This window comes from Pseudonaja textilis, chromosome 3 (genome assembly GCF_049901715.1).
Source record: "Pseudonaja textilis isolate UNSWEBS1 chromosome 3, rPseTex1.2, whole genome shotgun sequence".
NCBI classification, from domain to species: domain Eukaryota; kingdom Metazoa; phylum Chordata; class Lepidosauria; order Squamata; family Elapidae; genus Pseudonaja; species Pseudonaja textilis.
In genome coordinates, this window is record NC_141992.1 from 161,592,702 (window position 1) to 161,617,735 (window position 25,034).

The 25,034-nt window shown below is 35.6% G+C and overlaps 1 protein-coding gene across 2 annotated transcripts in view; it reads left to right on the forward strand.

The window, feature by feature from the left end:
• The window catches only part of RP1 (RP1 axonemal microtubule associated), a 198,798-nt gene that overhangs the window by 50,434 nt on the left and 123,330 nt on the right, over window positions 1-25,034 (forward strand). For both annotated transcript variants that reach the window (XM_087931244.1, XM_087931243.1), the window contains exons 10-18: window positions 2,134-2,210; window positions 2,958-2,989; window positions 4,144-4,273; window positions 5,677-5,780; window positions 6,530-6,703; window positions 7,129-7,341; window positions 11,431-11,608; window positions 12,998-13,132; window positions 20,738-20,940. In XM_087931244.1, coding sequence (XP_087787370.1) covers window positions 2,134-2,210; window positions 2,958-2,989; window positions 4,144-4,273; window positions 5,677-5,780; window positions 6,530-6,703; window positions 7,129-7,341; window positions 11,431-11,608; window positions 12,998-13,132; window positions 20,738-20,940 — 1,246 coding nt within the window. The remainder of the gene's footprint in view (window positions 1-2,133; window positions 2,211-2,957; window positions 2,990-4,143; window positions 4,274-5,676; window positions 5,781-6,529; window positions 6,704-7,128; window positions 7,342-11,430; window positions 11,609-12,997; window positions 13,133-20,737; window positions 20,941-25,034) is intronic.

Sequence of the window (25,034 nt, forward strand, 5' to 3'; positions counted from 1 at the left end):
TAACTGGACTGATTTCTTATATATATATATTTTTTTTATTCTCCCTTTGGATTTTTTAATTTTTTCTCTAGGCTAGAGGCTCCCTTTGGTTATTTTTCTTTTTGTATATATAAGTATATATCTCCCGTTCTTTTTTTTACTTCAATTACGCTTTTCTGGGAGGAGGGGGGAAAGTGAGAATTAAGAAACTTTGTAACACTGCCAGAGGCTTGAAAATATTTCACTTGAAGTGGAGAGAACCGTGAAAGACTCCTTCTCAAGGACATTTTAATTTGATAAGATAGAGGGAAGAGCGCAGCAGAATATTATTACAGGTGCTCTTCTGGATTTCTATCAACAATTAAATATCTATGGTTTGGCTTTGAAGCTTGCGGGAAAGGGAAGAGAGTCATAACAAGAGCCTTGGATAACTAAACAGAGTGCAGTGTGTTGTTTCTTTCTTTTTAATCTTTTTTTAGTTCTGCTACCCCTCCTTACCAGTATTACTGTAAATTTTTATTTTAGCAATGTCTTTATTTTTATTTTTTATTTTAAAGGGGAAGCCTTAGAATTTCTCATTTTTATTTTTATTTTTATTTTTCCTTTTTCATTGGGATTCTTGCTTTTTCTATCTATGCTCTTGGATTATTTTGGTTCCCCCTTTTTTTTAATTGAGATTTTCTAGCCAGATTAAGGTGTGAAGAACCTGAAGAAATCTTTCTTTTGCTCTGTCCTTTTTTATTACTATTATTATTGGGTCTTCCTCTTCTTTTTCTTTTTATTTTTTATTGTGGTCTATTTCATAACTGGATTAGGGTCTGGAAGAACCTGAAGAATCTTTTCTTTTTTCTTTTTTCTCCTTTACTATTGGGCTTTTTACTATTGGACTTTACCATTCTGGATTATAATTGGCTACTTTTCTAATTGGATTAAAATTTGAAAGAACTTGAAGATTTTGAATCATTTAAAATGAGCAGGAAACTCATACCTCCGGGTGCTTCTATATCTACTTCTGCCTCCCCACCATCTGGAGGACAACGTTCAATTCAGGTAATGTTAAAGCAAGACAAAGAACAAGAAAAAGTAACCTTACAGATGATTATGCAAGGAATCCAAGATCTTAAGATAAAAACAGACACCATTGAACAAAGAACAGGGAAGACTGATGAAAAAGTGGAAAATATCCAACAGATGATGGTGAAGTACGATGAGAGACTCCAAAAAGTCAAAGAAGAGGGTAAACGAAGAGAGGAGAAGATCGGAAATATTGATAGCAGACTAACAGTGGTTGAACAAGATAAAAGTGGGATGTTGAAGTGGGAGATGGAGAGGTCAGAATTCTATCTCAGATTTCAAAATACAGAGGAAGAAAAAGGGCAAGATTTGGCTGCGATAATTATAGAAATCCTGGCTGACGCTTTGGAAATAACAGAGGAAAAGATGATGGATGGAGTAGATGAGATATACCGAGTTTTTACAAGATATGCGATGAGAAATAATTTACCCACAGAAGTTCACATCAGATTTACTAAAAAATCTATCATAATAAGTATGAAAAAAGTAAATATTTATTTATTCTTGCTAAGACTTATGTGCACTTTAATGGCATAAAATTGAGCAGTGTCATATTCAGTAACAAATGTTACAGGAATAAATTCTTGAAATGCAATGTAATTGTAAGAATATTTTTTCCATATCAATTATATATTTACTTTGTTTAACTCAAATATCTTTATTTTCTTTCTCAATCCATTCATGCTGGTGTTTTTCTAAAATAGACTCTCCTCCCCCTTTCCCACACTAAAAAACATCAATGACTGCAAGAAAGTTTCTATACAGTCTTAAATATATCTTTTTTTCGTATAGAAAATGATTTGTTTGTGCCTCTGTATGCATACTTGTATATCTTCAGTTCTTCATTCTGAGATATGCATCAGTTTAATGGATTTTCCGCTCAAAATTTTCAGCATCTCTGAACTGATCTTTACCCAATCAGGTAGCCATGTTTTTTTCTGTATAATCCAGAAGTGACCCTAAGTGCAACCCTGATTTCATACATCTAACGTTTTTAATTAATGCAATATTAATATTTTTGGTTTAAATAGTAGCATGCCAAGATATATTCTTATTATATAATATATTTCTCCCCAAAAGATGGCTAGATCAAGGAGAAGATGATGGCAAAATTGTCAGAGAACTTAATGTCATTGATAATTACACCATTGCAAGGAGTAAGTATAAGCCAAAGTCCTTGGGGAAGGATATTCCTGAAAAAGTTTATTAGATTAGATTAGATTATTACATTATATTAGATTAGATTATTACATTAGATTAGATTTCTCATAGCATCTAGATAACATACTCTGGGTTTCCTAAAATCTAGTATATTGTATGATAAGGATTATATTACTGGATATTCCTTTGAGACACAAGGATTAGCAAAGAGCTCAGAAGCTGAATAATTCTAAATTTAAATCTAATTCCATGTTTAAATAAGTCTCCCTAGGCTTGCAATCCTAGACTAAGTAAAGGCAGAACTCAAGTAGCAAACAACTAAGTTCACAAAGAGACAAGAAAGGGAGAATTGTAACAAGCAGCAACTTAGCCTTATTTTGTTGTTTTGAAACCTCCCTTAAGTTTCAATGAGAGAAAGGTAAGTTAAGAGCCCAGGATTTAAGTCTTTGGGGGAAATGAGACCTTTTAATATAGCAATGTTATGGCTGTTCTCTGTTGCAGAGTCTTGTATTGCTGGAAACCATTCAAAACATTTTCATAAATGATGAGAGCTCCTATGGTCATCATGCCCACCAGTTAATGGAGTTAGTGTCTCTTCATGGAAGACAACTTTTATATTATATGATTTATGAATTTCATTAGAATTTTATTGAACCTTAATGTATTGGCAGGCAATTTTGATTCTAATGGAGTGATTTACCTTTTCTTATATTTTACTTGTATCAATATTTGCTTTTCCACAGAACAAGAACTAGAAATCAGGAGAAAGGACATGGTAAAATTATTTTTTAAAAAAGTTGAAAGTAAATAAATTCATTTCAAATCTACAGTAATCTCTCTTCTTTCCTCTCTTCCACGCTTTATATGTTCATTTTAAACTGAATGGCTATCTCCTTCTTGAGAAGATAAGAACATCATGCCACTCAGTGGCCATTTCTCTGTGCTTTTGATCATTAAATTGCTTTGATAAAAATAATTGCAGTGAGGTCAAGAATGGGATGGAAGGTGAGTCATTGTCTGGAAAATACTCTTTAGACTCCTCTCTGAGCCACAGTGGCACAGTGGTTAGAACGCATTACTGCAGGCTACTTCTGCTGACTGCCAGCTTCCTGCAATTTGGCAGTTCAAAACATACCAGGCTCAAGGTTGACTCAGCCTTCCATTTTTCCAAGGTGGGTAAAATGAGGACCTAGATTGTTGGGGCAATAGGCTGACTCTGTAAAACAATTAAAGAGGCCTGTAAAAGCACCGGGAAGTGGTATATGAGTCTAAGTGCTATTGCTATTGCTGTGAAGTACTTATGAAGAATATGAATATTGTGAGGGTAGAAATAGTGAGAAATTTTCAGGCTATTATGAAAAGTCTTATTAGAATTTGGGTAATGAAGCCATTGGCATCTGGAAGTGCACAAACCTAACATAAGAGAAAGAGAGCCAGTTTGGTGTAGTGGTTAAGACATCACTCTGTAAAACAGAAAACTGAAAGTTCTCGTTCTGTCTTGGACACAAAGTCATTTGAGTGACCATGAGCTAGCGACTTTCTCTCAGCCCTAGGAAAGAGGCAAGGCAAGCTATTCTGAAAAATTGCAGGAAATTGTCCAGGCAACTCACAGATTCCGGTGAGCACGGTGGCCTAGACATGGAGCTCTCACCTCACAATCAGAAGACTGCGAGTTCGATCCCAGGTAGTGATAGATGTTTGCTTTCTGAGTGCAATGAGTCTTCTTTGAACTCTGTGTAGGTGTCAAGCAGGGTATCTGGCCAATAAATGCTCAACTCCCTTCAGTTGCCCTGACTCCACCCCAGTAATGCAAGGGATTACTCATAGATTCAGACATGATTGAAAAGAAGAAGAAAAAAGTCAGGAAGATTTATATAATGTCTTTTATGGGATGACAAGTTATTTTACTTTGTTTTACAATACCTCTAGTGGGCAGCTGAGAAATGGAAATTTCAGAAAGGCAATATACTTCAGTTTTACAACAAGATGACCCATGGTTTTATACGTCTTAGACAAGATGGAGTGGTGGATGCCGTTGGTGACAAAAAAGACAAAAATGGTAAATATTATCTATTTAGTGATAGAATGAGAATTCTTTAAGGATGCACAGGATGGAAATAATCTTAAGGCAGAATTATTATTATCATGCCCTACAGAGTAGCAAAGCAAAGAATCTTGATGCTTGTTTCTAGTAAATGGACATTTATTGGATTTGAATGAACAGCTCCATATCATTACTTTCATCTACTGTGTATCTGAAGTGAGACTTCCATGCTCCATAAACTGCTCCTAGCTTTTATGAAGCATTTTGCAAGCTCCAGTATACCCCAAGATTGCATCACTACAAATTAGTTATAAACATTGCAAGATGACACATTTTACAATATTTTTCTCTTAAGTGAAGGCTGCATTGATCCTCTGTGATGTGAACAGGGTAATTAAATTCACAATGACTTTTCTATTAAGCTCAAATCATCCCATCTGCCAATCCATGGCTACTGTGAATGTATGAAAATTAGACATTTTCTTATAGAGTTGAGGTTCAAGTTGATATCTCCATAAATGTCACCATGCTATGGAAAGGGAAGTTAATGTTCTTTCCATATATCATTCCATGGATAATTCCCCATAACTGCTGCAAGATCAAAATGAAAAAAACAATGGTTATTTCAGGACAACTTTAAAATAAACTCAAATTCACAGACTTATTGGCCTTATATTTTATACCTGATTTATTTATAAATACTAATACAGGTAACCCTCAACTTACGACCACAACTGAGCCCCAAATTTCTGTGGTTAAATGAAACATTTGTTAAGTGAGCTTTGCTGAATTTTATGACTTTTCTTGCCACAGTTGTTAAGTGAATCACTGTAGTTGTTAAGTTAGTAATCTGTTTGCTAAGTGAATCTGACTTCTGCATTGATTTTGCTTGTCAGAAGCTCACAAAAGGTGATCCCATGACCTTGGGGCATAACAACAGTCATAAAAATGAATCAGTTGCCAGTATCTGAATTTTGATCACAGGATCTTGGGGCTGTTGCAAAGGTTACAACTATGGAAAATGGTCCTAAGTCACATTTTTTGGTGCTGTTGTAACTTTGAAGGATCACTAAACCAACTGTTGAAAGTTGAGGACTACCTGTAAATAAATAAATATTAGTTGGTAAATCACCTTGGTTGCTGTATAGTTTTGTTTTGATGTTTTGATGTTTTAACTGTTTAAATTGTTTTGAATTGTCTTAGCTGTTTTTTAGTTTTAGATCTGTAATCTGCCCATGGTCAGTTGGCTGAGATGGACAAATACAGAAAACTGAATTAAATAAATAAATATCAACAGGAAGGAAAAAGAAATGTTTTCACAGAGGGAAATTTCATGCAATTTGGGGGGATTCAAGCAATATAACATTATTAGGAACATCTAATTAGGTTCTGTTTTGTTGTTGTCCTGAATAAATTAGGTCTTTTCGAAGTGACAGCAAAGAAAGGAAGACTCTGTGTTCTTAGAAGTCATCCAAACCCACAGCTGGCGCTCACGCTTGCTCATGGTTCAGTCACGGGGATGGTAAGCTTTTCAACATGACTCCTATCTTTTTTCCCCATTGGGTTTGTGCTTAAGAAAGTGGATAAGAACTGTGAAAGAAGTCATACCAAATATTGATAAAAAGTATGCAGTTAGCTCCATCAAGACTTTTCTTTCTATATTTACATGACATTCTTTGGTTTTGCTATCACACCATTTACTGATCAACTCTCTCTTGTGGGGGGTGGGTGGGTGGGTAGGGGAGGTGGAAAATCACCATCAAAACTTCCATTGTAGCTGTGCATTAATGCTTTCAGAGACTTGCCATAATTTTATGACACATTTGTTTGATACAGTAAAAATTCCCACAATCAGGAACTGATCAATACATGATGATGATAATGAAAGGGAAAAGCCATGTGCCATTGTTGAAGAAAAGTCTGGGAGGTTTTACTAGCAGCCCAGACCGATGCACTTTATGCTGAATTATTGTAATATTGATGCTAGTAGCTGAAGTTATAATTTAGTTAATGATATCCTTTTTATTCAGAAGCATCACCCATAGAATTGCAATAATGCCAGTAAATGCTGAAGAACTAATCCACTAATCCTATTTCCTGGTTTAGATCTTATAATATGTTTCATCTTCTTAAACACAACAGAAAGAAATCTATACCGTTACAGGAGAGGAGAGTTTTGTGCTGTACGGTTATGCAAAACTGTAATGCCATGATCTATCCCTTTTCAAAATGTCTATGAGTGTGGACTAATCCCATTTTGCTCTTTATTAGAACTATGCGGATAACCACTGTGAACTGCAAGTTCATGTTCAGCCCAATCATTGCGCTATTCTGGAATCGTCCCAGAATCCAGGCCAAGTGATTTCTTTCAATTTCCAAGGCATGGTAGCTGATGATAACACAGGCTATGCAGGGCTCACCAAGGAGTTTGTGGTCCATGTAAAGGTAAGCAAAAAGGGGAAAAATTTGAATGTGATACATAGGCCAATGCAGAAAGTGAATGAACAGCTTTCAAAAGACAAGCAATTTCTACCCACTAGATGGAGCCAAAGACTGCAATAACTTTGCAAAATCACTATTGCTAACAGTTTCTTTAGTTTGTTGTATTCTTGTATCAAATGAGATTAAATTATTGCACCTAAAGTTGACCAGACTTGATGTAATAGATTGCTTAGCCATAGTTGGTTTAAATCATGGCTTACTGAACAAATCACAAGCTAAAAACAAAATATGCTATCCATTCCTTAGAACCATACTAGTTGGGAAATGCCAGCTGGGGGAAAGGGGATTAGATTAGAGGTAAAAAGATGAAGAATGGGAAATCTGAAACCTGATATTATTTGCAAATAGTTCTGCTTGCTGATTTCTAGGGTATATTCCACAACAGTGCCATAATTTTGCTCGCTACAAGCTACTGCCAGTTTCTCTGCCTGAGATCTGATGGGAGTTGCAGCGGAGCTGGAAATCAGGCTGATGACTCTTACTGGAAAGTTCATAAAATCAGCTCTGGGATTTGTATGTTTGAAAATGCAAAGCACCCAAGAATGTATCTGAGGATCAAGGATGGTCAGTGTAATGGAACGGTAAGAAGTTTGCATTTTCTCAGCAAGTGCATAGATGGATTTATTGAATAAAGAGGTACATTTTAAATCTGGTTCTTATCAAATAGATCAAAGCAGGATGCAACTGATCTAGGTTCAGAAACTAAAAGAGTACCTGGATAGGAGATAATCAAAACTGAAGACTAAACTATGAAACTAGAAAAATAAAGCTCCATAGATGTTTCTATGAAATAATCAGGAATTACGCTTGACTTAAAGGAGACTTTATAAGAATAATATAAATCAGATACAGAGACTATAACCAATAAATCATTTTATAAGGTTTACTGTGTGGGAGTTTCTCCCAGAAAAAAAAAATAACACTGGGTTTCTGTATAAAAATTTCAAATCTGGTCTTAGGTTCACTAAAATTATCTTTTTAATTAGAAGACAGCCAAAACATTGTCACTAATAGGTGTGAGAAATTTTGTAGTAATGATGGTATCACTAGATTATAATGTTCAGGTATGTTATTAATAAAATGGCAGCGCTTTAGTCATCTAATAAAAGTTGTTTTAAGAACAAAAGTAGAATAATAGCTGCAAGTCATCTAATTATTTAATGAATTTTTATGGAAAGTAAATTTGAAACTTCCTACATTAAAAGTAGTATCAATGTATAGGAACTGTATCTAAAGACCATTCTGGTGTTTAAACATATTAAATTTGAGGAAACATCATTTAGATTTTACAATGTAATGTCTCTTCCTCAGTTAAAATTGATCAGTCATCCATGATAGAATCTGGTGAGATTAATTTTAAACCAGTCTTGTGTTCTCAGTTACACAGGGATTTACAAAAGCTATAGACCAGTGTTGGCAAACTTTTTAGCACTGAGTGCCAAAATGGGAGCACACATGCATGGGGGAGTACTGGAAACTGGAAGAGCCCGGAAGCTGAGCTTCTGGTTTCCGGTGTGTGCATGCGTGACACCATCTTTTTTTCCGATTTCTGGTGCACATGTGTGAGCGAGCTGTTCTTCCAGTTTCCAGTGCTCTTGCACGCGCGAAGAACCCAGAAGAGAAATAGATGGCTGGTGTGCCCGGAGAGGTGGGTCTGCATGCCACTTCTGGCACGCGTGCCATAGGTTTGCCCTCCCAGCTATAGACAGATATATTTGAAAAGTATTTGCTCTTTGATTCTTTTAATATTCAATTGTTGAAAAATCAGATATTATTAATATTGAATAGGTTTTTTGCATTTTTATACAATATATATATGAAAAATCTTGCCACCAATACGTACAATATCTTTTTGAATAAAGGCTTTAACACATTTATAAAACACAAACATTGGAAGAACATATAGTTGATGATTTAAAGGTCATATACTTCTTATTGTTCTAACAAATGGTTGTTAGATTAGGAAACTCAGTATTATCACAGTTCCTGGGAAGTAATGGAGGGAGGGAGGGAGGCAGAAAGGAAGGAAGGAAGGAAGGAAGGAAGGAAGGAAGGAAGGAAGGAAGGAAGGAAGGAAGGAAGGAAGGCAGGCTTTCTAAACTGCAATAAGTATCAGAATTCTTTTACTTTATGCAATATGATTTATACTTTGAGAAAATCTGATATATAAGTAAATGGCTTCCATCATCACAGTGAAAAACGCACTGAGAGCAGAATCCACAGTAAGCTATTATTCCTAGCATATCATTATCCCTATTGAAAGTAAAAGAAATGTGACAGTGGTTACGTGATCACAGTAGAAACCACATTACTTTGGTCTATGTGTTCTGACTCAAGCCTTGTTCAAATTAAATAGAAACAAATTGTGTATAAAAGCAAACCTTTTTTAATGCAGCGCTGGGAATTCAGTGCATTCCCAGCCAAGAGACATGTAAACCTAATTGTCCAATATCAAAAGCAAGACCTTTCAAGGTTGCAGCACTGGGAATTCAGTGCATTCCCAGCCAAGTGTCATGTAAACCTAATTGTCCAATATCAAAAGCAAGACCTGTCAAGATTGCAAAAGGCTGCCAAGAACAGAAGACTAATTACTGATTAAATATCCACCAACAGAAGTTTCAAAAACAAACTGGAGTAAGCAGGGCTTCAACAAAGACTATGAGTCTAAAGAACTTCTTTGCTTCCTGCAAAGAACACATCCCCGAGGGCTAGTTTTTATCTCTTATGGGAGGGGCCATCACCTTCCGGCCTTACTCCCAAGTCACCCTTGCTGCTTCAGCTGCTCTTTCCTTTGAGCATCCCTGCACACATGCTCACTGGGCATAGGCTCTCCAAGTTCCTCTGCATCAATGCTGCCAGACTCCACAAGCTCTGAAGGCAGCACCCCACTCTTGGATAATCCTGGCCCCATCCCTGCATCACAGGCAGGCCCCTTGTCCGAGTCCTCACTATCAAAGACCTCTGCTGTCCCCACTTGCTGCTGACAAACCACAACACCATGTTAATGCATGTATAAAAGGGCGGAGCTTCAGTATTTTTATATTCTTTTGACCTTTCTGCCCAACAAGATCCTGCCAATCCTCACTTAGGTTTTCCTGAATGTTCTTATAGCAAGTTTATTGTCTGCTTTATTTATTTTCTCTTATGTGGCCTTCTTCCTCGGAGACTTCACCAGTTGGGTTGCAGTTACCCAGGATATCTTTTCCATCAATTCACCAACTGTATGCTTGGAGAACCAGTCATTCTTGTAGTTGCTTTTTCCTAAGGCTGCTAGGCACACTTCTTGCCCCACCCTTTTCCATTAAAGAGATCATGTATATAATTCTTAAAAAAGAAAAAATAAGATACCTGGATAGTATGTTCATATGCAATAGTAATTTATGCCTGGATGTTTAGAAATATGCCCTGCTGTCATAAGTACATGTGATAAATACTATGAAAGCCAATTTGATAGTGGTTCAAGGCCTAGAAACAGGAAGCAATGAGTTCTAATTCCATCTTGAACACAAAGCCAGTTGGGTGACTTTGGGCCAGTCACTCTCGCAGCCCTGGGGAAAAGACACTGATGAACTGCTTTTGAAGATGTCAGAGAAATTTCAGGGATTTGTTCAGAATGTCACCAGGAGTCAAGACCAACTCAAAAGGACAAAAAACTAGGGGTAAATAAGAATGAAACCAGTTACCAGCACTGAATGTATTCAGGTAGCCCATAGTCAGACATACTTTAATTTGGATTACTGCACTGAACAAGGGATGGATTACCTAAATCAGGGGTCTCCAACCTTAGCAACTTTAAGACTTGTGGACTTCAACTCCCAGAATTCCTCAGCCAGCAAAGCTGGCCGAGGAATTCTGGGAGTTGAAGTCCACAAGTCTTAAAATTGCCAAGGTTGGAGACCCCTGATCTAAATGGTCTTTTCCAATTCTGTGCTTCCATAAATTAAACAGAAATATAATACATCCCAATAGTGAAGAAGATTTCAGTCTGCTTCTGTAATATATTGATGAATAACTTGGAATTCCATCATAACAATTCTTGAAATGCATTTATTGTAAGCTTTACTTTGACCGGATAACATTTCAGAAGGTATACAAAGAAAAAATTCTGCTCTGGTAGCCTTGCAAATAGAATAGAATCTGACCATTTGCCACTTAGATACCCAACTGAAAATGTGGTTGAAAGAAAGAGAGCATTTGAACAGTTTAGTTAAATAAACCCAAACACAAACAAATAAATTTAAATGATCTCATATCACAGAAAAATTGCTACATGATATATTATGTCAGGAAATACACTGAACTGGCAGGACAAACCCAGATTTAACAAAATCTGGCTTTGTCCAGTTTGTTTAGGCAACTGCGAGGGATCAGTAGCATGATGGAAGAGACGCTACATTCTGTGTCCTGTGAATCACACGTGACTCCTAAAACATTGTGATCATGTCCATGTAGGGTTTTTTTTGGAAAGAAAAGTTGATTACCAATGTCTTTATCAAGATTTTTTAGAAAATCCAATATTTAGAAATGTCCCATCCACATCCTAACTAGGTCCAACTATGTTAAGTTTCTGAGACAAAAAAAGGCCAATAGTTGAGATGGTGAGGCATAAAATTATACCTAAGAATAATTATTCTAGTTCTATTTATGTTGATTTACTACATTTTTTTTAGGGCATAGGAGATGTGGACTGTCATTTTAAAGTGCAAAAAAATTTAGAAACTGGGTCTGTAAGTCTTGAATCGTTACGGAACAGAGGAATATATGTTGGCCTTCTGCCTAATGGTCAGACCAAGCCATTTGTTGATACTGGAGAAAGCAACGTTTTGTTTTACCCACAAGTTGTCAAATGTATGTATATGTTAAAATAATTATTTGCTTTAAAAATACATAGCTTGCAATTGCTTTTTTAAAATACAACAACTACTGGTAAATGTATGTTTAAGATAATGACATAAATGAAAATCCCAATTATTAACAATGATATGATACACATTGATTATCTCTACTACATGACTTATGAATCTGCTGCTACATTTTAACATATATACAAATTGTATAGCCCTTTAAACCTAATAAATATTTATTTCTACCAGATTGATAAAATTTGTTCACTATGTTGTGATTACAAAATTACGGGACTGGAATTTTTTAGATCAAATTTCCAGCAAAATGTCTTGTTAAATCCTACGTCTTCCCCAGAAGATTCTGGCAGAAATGCATAGAAGCTATTAAGTATGATTGTAATCTTATTATAATCAGTTCTTTGTAGTCTATGGTATATAGCAAAGATGATGTAGAACAAATTTATTTGAAACCCCACAAATTGAGCTCATGTTTTCTCCTTGGTTTTCATAATATTTTAGGCAACACATGTATCTGTGTTTTGTTGACAAGCAAAGTCAGGTGCAAAATTGATGGGGTAAATTATTTCAAAGCTGTTTTGCTTTGTATAGCTGTATCAGTGTGAAAATAGTGTTTTCCCTTTCTTATCCAACACAGTTATGGCTATGGATATAGTTTAGCATATAACAATAAATTAAATTTATATGCCACCTGATTTCCAGTAACTCTGATGATATAATTGCTGAAGTGGTCAGAGGTTGAGATCTGTCCAATTCTACAGGCCTCTTTAAGTTCTTGTGGACATGTCATCTTCTTTCCAGTCACTAGGGAAATTTCTCTTCATGACCATTTTGACTCAGACCTCAGGAGACTGGCCCAAGTAATGCATGGTCTGCCCTTTCCAGAATGGTTGACTGATATCATGCAAGGTCCTTATAAACATCATTCTCAGTTTTTTTGAAAAACCACTATGCTTGTGTATAAAAAGAACATGACTACTATCTTCTTCCTCTGCTGCACAGAAGCTTCATTTTAATTGGGAAAGACAACCAGGTTCTATCAGCATTTGGTCGATAACTCTGTCACCACTGTGTGCACAGAGGGATTTTCTCTAATTCTTCCAACGAAGGGCTTTACACGACCAAACTTCTCAACGCATGCTATGGCATGCCATGGCTATTTCTCAAAACTAGCAGCAAACTACTCTAATACAAGAATATTAAACTCTTGCATGCAATTCATAAGAAAAGAAATGTACATAATCTGTTATATGCTAAAAAACTGTAGAGCTTTTGATCTATGGAAAAATTGTATAGAAATAAGAACTGTTTCTAATTGCCTTTGGAAAGGTTTCTAATCCTCCCCCCCTTTTAAATGGTTTCCATTAAATTTTAGTTGGCAGAAAAAAGCCAATGGGAACATCTGCAAACCTTGCCCAGCAGGAAGATGTTTTCAGAGAATCTAAGCAACAGTTTGCAGGAACCCAGAATCTAGTTTCTGGAAGAAGACCAAATCCTCCTCCTCCTTCAGGTAAAATCCATTCAATTCAATTCAATTCAACTTCATTCATTCATTCATTTATATCAATCACATATTGAAATGGGTTTGTTTCATTTTCAAAGCATTAATATGATCTGCTGTTAATGATAGCTAATTAGGTTTTCCACTGTTTAACATAAATATGAAATATTATACTCTCACAAAATGTATTTCATTTGAACTGTTCTGTGTTCAGAAGATTACCTGTCAATTCACATAATGCTAGAGGAAATAATAATGATGTCTCTAAAATTGACAGACCCCTGACAGTCTTCATGGATAAAATACCAAAAGTTCATCAAATATTGCAGAACTTAGCTCCTAGAACAAATCCTTGAACATCAAGCAAGTTGATTGGGAATGCTGACAGGCAGGATCCCCAAAATATTTAGATCTGCCATACTTGGTTTCTTTTTAAATGGATTTATCTGTTTTTATGAGATTTATCTTACTGCATTAAACCAGCTGCAGTCTATGACCAGACAGGATTTTCATAAGAGTATAAATCATAAAAATTGGGGGAAAAAAGACTAAAATACAAAGCTAAAAATTAAAACATAAAAGTAGTATCATCAAGAGTTCTTGGAAAACTCCTGTTTTCATTAGCTTCTGGAAAGCCATAAGTGTAAGACCCTAGGCATTTCAAGAGGCAAGCTATCCAGAGGAAGCAAGCTGCTACTGAAAATGCCCCAGTTTTCTATAATTTCTAATATAGAGGCATCTTCAGCAGATGGCCCTTATTTGTAACAATAAAACAGGCAGAAAGCATTTGTGAGAGGTATTCCTTCAGATACAAGTCATGTATGGCTATATCATAATCAGGACCTCCTGTTGCACTTACTAATGCAGCAAAGTTATAATTGGACATGGCCAATCACTAAACACCCATATAGCTGCATACTGAAATAGTTAAATGTTCCAGGTGGTCTTCAAGAATAACCCATACTGAATAATTTACAGTAATTTAATCAAGGGATACTGAGCAAATAAGGGACTATCCTCAGTGCACCCTGTTCTAAGTAAAGCAAGACTACAGCTGGTGAAACAGCAAAGCTATCCAAAAACTCTCCTGTTTTTCATAATTCTAACAGGATCCCCAGACAGAAAGCCTGTTCTGTTTGGAGAAGCAAAAGCCCATCAAGAGCCAGAGAACATGTCATCACCTGGAATCAGTTTTCCTTAGAATCAATAGCTGTTCTGTCTTGTTTTGGTTGAATTGGGCACAATAGAGGAAAGGACTGAACCCTGAAGCACAAGTTAGAAAGCTATAAGACCATGTACAAATTATGGTAAAGATTTCTTTCTCAATAATGTGTAGGGTGCAAATTTATAGTACTGGCTTATGAAGAACTGGAAATGGTCAGTTCTAACAATCATTAGGCCAGGACTGTTGAGTATTTGCTTTTCATTCCAAAATACTTTTTCTTTACATATAAATGATGCTAGGAAAAAGATATTTGGAACTTTGGAATGCCACCATTCATAAACATATTACTAATAGTTGAGTAATTTTAGATTTTTTTCAGACAATTAAAATGCATGGATTTTTTTTATTTCAGATTGAATTGCTTAATTAATAAATATATGCTTTGCCCTTTACCTTAAGTTCAGCTTAAATGTAGATTACAGGCACATCTGTTCCAGGCATCAGAGAAAATAAAATAAATGAGCAGCAAAAGAATATTTGTGTATGAGATAGGAGGGTAGGATACCTATTATTTAGAATGCTTAAAGGTATGTTTGGAATTACTTATATAAAGATTATGCATATTTAGGCCAATGATAGGAAACAAACATAGCTAAATATTCCTACACACAAAGAACTAGTCATAATAATCTTCTTAATAGCTATGAATATGCATTGACAATCGTTTTCAAGGAATACTGTTTATCTTCATGGCTTACTTCCCAGGAGCTGAGAAGACTTCAGTAAAATCCAGTCCTCCTAAAAATTAAATGTTCAGTAACAGAGTTAGAAAATTTGCTCTTGTCACATAATATAACATATAAGACCTGCACACTTCTAAATAATGTATTGCTCTTGGGAAGTATAATTATATTTTTTATTTGGGGGGGGAGGTTAGGGTGGGATTGAAACACAAGAAAGCAAACAATTTAACTAACCATCCCAGAAAAGAGTTAGGATTAGGCATTAGGTGTTGAGTGGAGCAGGAAGAAAATAAGATATTCCTCTAATTATTGCTCTGAAATTGTCCCACTTTGTATTTGTAAGTCAGCAGTGTTGCCAAACTTACCACAACGAAATGCCCAAAGGAACCCAAATCTTTCAAATGTTGTAAATTGATAATGGCCGAAGCATTTCCTCCCATCCCCCCAAAATAATTAGTTAAAATGTTCACATAATTTTAGCCAATTGATATAAAACTACTAGTCTGAAAAGCTTTTATTGGAATTAGTTTTCACATACTCATTTTTATGTTATAACCAGTCTAGTCCCCCCCACCCCCAATCTACTAAGCATTTGTGTATAAAGATTCATGGGTTTTTGTTTGTAGTTGTCATGGTTGATTTGCAGTTTGATTCCCTGAAGAATGATTAATCTTAGGGTGACAATCATTCAATTTTCAGAAAATAGCAAATTCCATTGGTTTTTATACCTATAATTAGTTTTAATGGTGAATTTTTAGAATTGTATCTATTTACTGCAAAAGTACTACCGGCATGAAAAATGTGGCAACGTTACCTTTTGCCTTCAAATGCAGAATATATATTGATTTTTCCTTGGCCTCTGTAGGCCTGCAGTTTAAATGCAGTAGCATTTTCCAACCTGTTTCTCCAGTTCCACAAATCCCATATTTCTCAGGCAGAACAGTCAAAGCCTTTATTGGCTGGGAATTAGAGGACCCATAATCCAACATATTGGAAGGCCACCAATTTTAAAGATTTTTACCATTTGTGTGGTATGGCCTACATCTAATTTTTCTCTCAAAGTGCTGGACAATATTGATGTAAATAATTCATTTCATTCAGTTGACAAAAACATGAAGAATCAGTTTTAGTTTAAATGTGGTCTTTTTTAAAATGCCAGTCAGTCAAATACTGATAATTACAACTTTACAAAATATATAGGAAATATTTTCAATCATAATTTTCTCTATTAGAAAAAAAATTGATTATAGAGCATGTACAAAATTTCTTTGACATGTTTCCTGTGTTGATTGCAGAAAGCTTTCTTTATTCGAATCACTGGACTTTTCCCATTAAAATGTATTAAAAATGCCTAGATTGGGGACAATTAACCATCCTTAATATATTAAAGAAAAAGAAACTCAGGAGACAGATTATATTAGAGAAAGTCTCTGTCAAAAATTGTGTTAGAGAAATACATACAAAATCAGATATAGTTAGAAAAATGCCTGCAAGCATGCACGTGCGCACACACACACACACACATACCACATTTTGATGCAGGAAATTTTTTTTAACAAAATTTCCCCCCAAAATGAAATGAGTTAAATGAGTTAAAGAAACTAAGGACCAAAACTTGACAGATTTGTCAACACAGAATTAAGGAATGCTTGGAAAAGACTGCAGTCAATTTCTCTCAAGCTGAGAAATCTTTCTTTTGCATCTGTCTCATATTTCCTCTAGTTGGAGATATGCCCCAAGAAGGCAGCAAAGTGTGGCTGATTTGCATTTCTTTCTAGATGGCAAGGTAGACCAAAACTATTACTGAAAAATCTGAAGGAAAATCTTCCATTTGCTGATAGAAGCAACTTTAAAAAAAAATGCTGAGGTCACAATTGAGAAATAAAGACCACAGGACATCAACAGACCTTATCATATTGATTCCACCCCAAATTTCAATTAAGCCCTTTCAATTTCATTCATTAATCCACTAATCTCACAACCCTATTTTAATATTTCTCAGTTCTCAGCTTTATTTCAGGAAAAACTAAAAGCACAAGACCTAGCACAAGAACCATGCTAAGGTAGCAGAAGAGCTGTTGAAAGCTAGCAAATGGATAGAGTTCAGTCCGATATGCCTATGGTTTAGAAAGGCTGCTAACATGGTGAACTTCACTTTTTAAAATAATTCCTAGTTAGATTGTTGCCTTATCTCTATCTACTTCTTTTTTCTTTCTTTTCCTTATCAGAGAAGTAATGTTTTCTAACTAATCAATTTCTATTTGTTTTCTTTTTTGCTGTTCCTATTGTAAGAAGGATATGCACTGTCTTTCTTTTTACAAAGTATGCATGTGGAGCAGGGGTTGGATTCTACAGGTTCACATCTATTCGCTAGAACCAGTTGTTAACATTCTAAGCAGTTCGGAGAACCAGTTGTTAGAAGAAATTATTGGCCTAATCCTGTAAGGAAAGCAGGAAGGAAACATTCTGGTGTTGCTTACAGAAACTGCCTCTCTGTTAAACCCTTATTACATTCTTGGCAGGACTAGACTTCCTGTCTCTGGAACTTCTCTGGAGTATTTTTTCCTCCTTTGCTGGTACTTTGCTTGTGTGGAGTGACCATTCAAAATTACAATGGCACTGAAAAAAGTGACCTATGACCATTTTTCACACTTACGACTGTTGCAGCATCCCCACAGTCATGAGAGGCCAGGCAAGGAGATGCGTGCCTCAATGTGAGTGATGTTGAATTGGCCACGCCCAGCCAGTCACATGACCACCAAGCCACACCCACCAATTAAGCCATGCCCACAGAACTGGTTGTTAAAAAATTTGAATCCCACCCCTGATGTGAAGAAAGAATATTCGATATAACTTATTTGTTTTATTTTACTTATTTATTAAATTTATTCACTGCCATCTCTATCTGAAGTGACTCTGGGCAGTTTACAGCATAAACATTATATTAATGTCTTAAAAATTAAGTGAACCTGGAAAAGGAGCACTTTTGGAGCAGTGGGTTTTTTATTTTATTTTTATTTTACTAATGGTGAAAACAAACAACCAGTGGAACGGCTTGCTTTCAGAAGTTGTGGGTACCCCATCACAGGAGATTTTCAAGAAGAGATTGGTCAGCCATTTTGTCTGAAATGGTACAGACTCTCCTGCTTGAGCAGGGGTTTGGACTACATCAGTGGTCGCCAACCGGGGGGCCGCAAAAATTTTTTGATGGACCACAGAGAACTTTCACCCCAGAGCAGCCTCACAAAGCAATTAATCCAGGCTGCTCAGAAACACAAGACTGTGCCTCCCACATGGCTTGTGAAACCCTCCCCGCCTACTCACTCCTTACTGGGCAAACTTACCTGCAATTTAGCAATTTTTCCAACCATCAGCTGTTCTGCTGTGCCAGGAGATTTAGATTAGCCAGGAAGCAGGAAATGGTTGGATTTCTTGCTTTCTAGCTAGTCTTTAGATCTTCGGCTCTCCTTTTAAGCACAGCTGAACCTCCCTTAGGACTGAAGGTTCATTCAGTGCAGACTCACGGCAAGCAAATTTTATGTGACAGACTCAGGTAGCCAATGGCAGATAGATAGCTATCTGAATGAATCTGTGATTCTGTGAGCAACTCAATCTGCCTGCCTGCTTTGCATGATTTTGGGTAAAAGTTGCTCTTTTTTTAATAAAAAAATCAATATTTATATAAATATTTATAATATTTGCAAACAAGCCATGCCCAGCCAGTCACATGACCACCAAGCCATAAATTAGGCCACACCCACAGAACCAGTTAGTGGTCCCTGGGATTTAAAATTATGAGTTTGGTGGTCCCTGAGGTCCAAAAGGTTGGCGACCCCTTGACTAGATGACATCCAAGATCCCTTGCAACTTTGCTATTCTGTTGCTAGAGAGGTTTCTAATGACCTTTGGAAAGTTTTGCTCTGTCACATTCCTGGCCAGAGAATCTGGATGGTTGATTTTTTTCACCTTTCTGAAGTTAAAATTACCTAATTCTCAAAGTCAGAACTCCTTAGTCATGACATTAGTCATGGCAGTGCTCTGTAAAAAGTCCCAAGCAAGGAATTTTCTCATTATGGTTTTCCTTTGGGTTTAATTTAAGCTGTGGAGATTGTGGCACTTTGGAGAGGATAGTCCTGCTGTAACTAATTACAGATGATTGTGCGGAGAAAAGTAGGAAATCCATGCACACAGTTTTGGCCATTTTATAACCAAGTGCAAGAAAGTGACATTTCATCAAAACTTCTTTCCAAATCTTTTAATTCTGGGAAAGAACACCAAAGAGAAATTCTCTATATTATTCAACTGAATAGGGAATGAATGCAGGATAATTTATCTTGTTGCTATCTATAAAAGTAGGACTTCTTAAGTGTCTGTCACACTTTCTCACCTTCGTTTGCAGAAGTAAAGAATGTGAGTCTTTTAAAAGTGGAAGTGCTATCTCACAAGAGGTGGAATAATGCCAGGAGAATTTTTACTTTCCTTCGTTTCTCTCAGTTTCATTTGCTGTTGCAAACACCAACAGATTCTGAATCAGAAATTCACACATACCCTCATTTTTGATAAGTGAATGATTCAAGTAATCCATAATTAGCCTGCACAGTATTTCAGACAAAAAAAAATCATTAATTCAGTGTTACCTGTTTTTCCTCTGTCCTTTCTTTAACATTTAGTTTTTGAAATGTCAAGTCTCAGATTTCAGATACATACCTATCAAATGATTGCATGCTTGGCTGGCAACCAACTGTTTATTGCTTCCTTGGGGGAGGGGGGTACTTTCAGGTATCCAGTTGCAATGTTTACAATGGTTTTCTCAGTAAGTGGCAATTATATCAAGCCATATAATTTATAGCACATGTGGTCAAGCAAAACAACCTTTCTATATCCAGTCACCTTCCAGGTCTGTTGAGATTGCAACATATGCCAGATAAGATTTATTCTGAATACATCAGAGAAGGGTATCAGGTTAAGAAAGAGTAACCTATGGAAAAATACATTTTTTTAAAGCTATTTTTCACTGACATCTTAGCATCTTTGATTTTTTGTGCAAAAGCAAAAAGTGCAAAGTACAAGATGAAACATTTCTCAAAATGCTTAAATCAATCCTTCCTTCCTATGCTGCTTTTGAAAATGGGAATTTTCTAGGCAGTGCACAACTATCTTTTATAAAAGTTATCCATAAATACTTAACTAAAATGTCTACAAAGGATCAAACCAGCTGTGAACAATAATTTTTCAGAATAATTGCCAAATAGCAGGAACTAAAATGTTGACAGATAATTGGTATCTGAAATGAGATGGTTCCACATTAGAAGTTCTAATGACTCTTTTAGTCATGTTGGACGATTATGGACAGTGCCCTTTTTCAACGATATGGAATTGATTGTTAATAGCTTAATTTAGTTATTTATTAAATTGGTTTGCTGCCCATCTTGCTGCAAGGTGAATTGATGGTGCTGCACCAAGAAACTTCATTACATATGACAGTTGCCACATGGAAGAATTTAGAACCAGTGCTACATTTGGTAGCCTTGATGTTGAAAGTGTTCTTCACACTTGTGGCTTACATTTTGTTTTTTAGTTATGCCAGTTAATCAGAGTACCGTGACCCTATCTTTTTAAAAAATTCCTTCCATTTTTTATTTTGTTTTTGAAAGAGATTTCTAAATGCATATCCATCTTCATCTATTGACATTTTATACTTTTCAGAGGAAATGATGACTATTCAAAATGAAGAGTCCCCTTTTCCTTCAGAGGATAAATGGAAAGTATTCATACTGACAGGAAATTCAGGAACTAAAGCAAATGTCACTCTCTGGATATATGGAGACAAAGGTTCTGTTGGACCTATTATTCTTGGCAAGGACAACAGAGAACAACTGTTTTTACCAAGAACTGAAGATGCATTTCAGGTAACTAATGAAAGCTTGGATTTTTTCCCCTACAAATTCATCTTCCTTTTTTTAAATTAAAGTTTTATTTGGGTTTTCACACACACAAATACAAGTAAAACATCTTTTTTGAAAATAGCTTGGTCCCGGGTTGCACTTCTTTATACAGACACAAACTCAATTTCATGCTCATTTTTGTGTTCTATTCCATATTTTATTACTATTCTGCATTTTCTATATAGTTTTTCTCCTCTTTTAATTTTCTCAATTTTATTTTGATTATCTCATCTCAGTTCAAATCATTATATTTATACTTTTGTCTGTTCTGTTTCAATTTCATATTATCTTTTCTCATTAAACAAATTTTCTCCTGTAGTTACTAATTGGAGTATGACACCTTTATATCTTTTAATTTTAGCCATTCAACTCTTATTTAAACTTTTATATATCCCTTAAGGTTATGACATTCAATATAATACATAATACATAATTTCCAATCGAATTCTGCTTGGTACATTCTTATAATACACACTATATTCTTTAAAAAAAGGATTGTAAATATATGTAATTAAAACCCTCATTCCATTCCAATTCAGTTCTATCAGTAATATTCATTAAAGTGTTAACATCTTTAACATTTCTTTTTAACTAAATATCTTACTTCCTTAAAAACACGTATGATCTCCATACTTAATTTTTCCCTTATTTCTCTTCACATATGTTTTATAAATCATTAAATATTCATTTTGTTACATTTATTTATTGACAAGCATTCCACTAAGTTACAATAACTATTTTATCAAACATTTTAATCATACATTGTTTCATATTTTCTGAAATTATTTCTATTTCTAATATAACAATACTATCTTATGTACCTTTGCAGAATCCCTTTTTCAATTAGATTTTCACCCATTATCTCTAAATAGGTCCTGTTTCTCTGTATTTTGTTTCTGTCCTTTATAACTTCTTTTCCTTTCTTTCTTCCTTCTCTTCTTCTCCCTCCCCTTTTTACCCCCTTGACTCTCTACTTATAATTCTCTCTTCTGCATTTCCCTCTTCTGTTGCTTTCTGATTTTATACTTATTTTTCACTCTATTCTTTTTTTGGGGTTGTTTTTCCCAGTCTTAAACTTTCCATTCTCTTTCCCCCCTTTCCTTTTTCTTTCCACTTAAGATTACTTGTTCATTAAAGATGGCTTCTCCGTTGTCCCAATCTTCTTGTTCTGCAGGCATTTCTTGTTGTTTCTCATAGTTCCAAATCTCCGTTTCCAAGAACTGAAATACAAAGCCAAAAGAACCTCTCCCTTCTTGTGTATCTTCTTTGTACTTTTTAAGTTCCATTTTCAGTTCTAAAAGTGGAGCCATTTTAAACACTTTTAAACAACCACCCGATTGATTTTAGTCATTCAAATGCAGTAACCAAGAATTCAGAGATCACCAAATAATCCAAATAGTCCCAAGCTGTTTCTTCTTATTTCTTTTTTCACTTTCTCTTCCTGGGGTTTTACTATTTTGTTGCGATGTTTCAGTTAAGATGTATCTTTTGGAAGTCTTGTTGAGATTTTACTATAAGTTCCTCTTAATTCCAGGCAGTCTCCTCCCTTCCAGATCCTTCCCTTTTATTCTTTTTCTCTCCTTTCCTGTTTTCAAAAGCTTTTAATTATCCAGAAATCTTTATTATCCCTTTGACTTTTTATTTTCAGCATTAAATGCCTATTAATGTCAAAGTGGATTTTTTTTTCCCAATTCCTTGCTTAGGTCTCTTAGCTGTCAGTATAGGAAAAGGAGAAAAGAAAAAACACAAATCTTTTCCCTTTTCTCTCTCCTTCGCTGCTTAGAAATCTTCTTTGGGTACCGTGTTATTATTATTTTTTAATAGTTTAAATTCCAGGGTACCTTATTTGTTGCTTTTGCTGTTTGACCTGGTCAACCAAAACTTTCTCTTTTTATCTTCCTCCTGCACATTCTTTTCTGGTCGAGTTCTTCTTTGTGGTGGCCATTTCTGACCACCGCTGCAACCGCCTTTGGGAAAGGGATTAATGGCCAGCTGGGGAGAAGAGATGCAGCTCTCCTCAACCCTGCAGGCAGTCTCCCCCTTCTTCACCACCTCTACGGGGTGGCTTAGCCCTGAAACCAGCTGGCTCGGGGCGCTCCAAGGCGAGCACAGATCGAAACCACACAGAGTCCCCTCAAACCGGAAGTCTCAAATTCATCTTCCTTTTGATGTGGAAAATACATTCTCCAAACTTGCTGCCTGAAATAAATCTATCTAATGTATTTGTGTTCAGTATTAACTGATTTAATACTCAATGTAGCAAATAGCAACATTATCCTTTCCTTTCCCATCCCATCTCATTCCATTCTTTCCATGTTTACAAGAGCAGGGACACTCTAGAAACCAATTTTCTTCTATTCAAGATGATTCTTGGTGACTTCATTACATTATTTACTATAGAAATAATTGGTCACTGCTTTTCTCTTGGATGATTTCCCCTCCATCCTAGCCTACACAATTAACTGAGGTTTTTCTTTCAAACTCAGAAATACAGATGGTAATGGAAAGATTACTTTTGAAAATAAGTTTATAGAATGGAAAGGAACTTAAAAGTCTTTGGGATAAAATTCCCGTCCAAGGTGGCAATCTGCCTACTGTCTTAGTCAAAAGGCTGTCCACCCTTTTCTTGAAAACCTCCAGTAAAAGAATGTCCACAGTTTCATAAGGCAGACTGTTTCACTGCTTAATAATCAGAAAATCCTCTTTTTTGAACATCTCCTATTCATTTGAGTGAAAGCTTACACTTGTTTCTTAACCTGTATTTGGATGCTAAGATAAATAAACCCACACTCTCTTCCTTGAAGCGGTTATTGGAACGTTATAGTATAACAGCTATTTCTTAGCTGGGTCTGGCTGTTTTCCAAAATACAAGGTAAGAGGCTTCATTTTATGAAATGTATACTTTATTCTATGTTTTACTAATAGATTGCTATATCTTGCATATTACAATTTATAGATGCACTTTATTTTAAGTCATGCACTGAGATCAATGGATTTTTTCCCCCCAGTGGTCTAGAGTTTGAATAGATTCTTTGTTGCTGGCCAATTATTAGCATGATTTTTCAAATTATGTTATTTTAAGCCTGCTATCTTCCACATCTGCTGACCATGTAGGTCGACAAATTCTGAGAGTTGCAGTCCTTCCTCTCCCTAAGTTGTAATCATTAAGTTATGAAAACTGTCTAATATTTGTTATAAACATCATATGCTGATGCTGGTATACAATTTAGAACAAGAAATTTTGAAATGTAAACCACAATAGTCCAGTAAGTGGACATACAGATCTTATACTGCGTAGGAAACATCTGAGCTGAAGTTACATTTCCTTGAAAGGATGAGGTAAGCCAAAGCATTTAGGGAAGAAAATCCTTGCCAGCATATCTTATTATACAATGATGAATAATTGTATTGATGGAGAAAAAGATAAGAAATTTATCAAGAAAAGCTGATCTAGCAATCTCTAGAGAACAGTCATGCAGCATTTGGGTCATATTATTCAATAAGCATTATGAAGGAATGTAAGTACAGAGAATTCCTGTACAGAATGTACTCTTTCTCTTCTTCAACATTTCAGGTCATTGATCTGCCACCTCCAAATTGTGAATTGTTATTAAAGACAGACAAACCATCCTGTGGTTTTCTATATCACAGTCATTATTTGTTTAAACATAGTTCACTGAATATGCTATATTAAAACACAACATCTCATGGACAATGATTTACCAGTTACAATGTCTTGGCTAATAGAAAGCACAGAGTTATGACACCCAACCTTTCTCTGTTGGTGGGAGCGTTTTGAGAACGTGCTATGAACACTTCACAAAATGACTGCCTTGGTGAAAATGACCTAGCTTGACACTTGTACTTTGCAGCACTTTCTAATGGAGATAATTTGAATAGAGCTTTTTCCTAAAAATGAGTAAATTCTTATCAAAAAGGATTGATGTAATAGATTAAGCATAAATCCCTCTCTAGTTGACGAGAAACTTCATGGATCTTTAAGCTTTCCAAAAAGAGAAAAACCCCTCCAACTTTTCTTGTGGCTTATTCAGTAAACT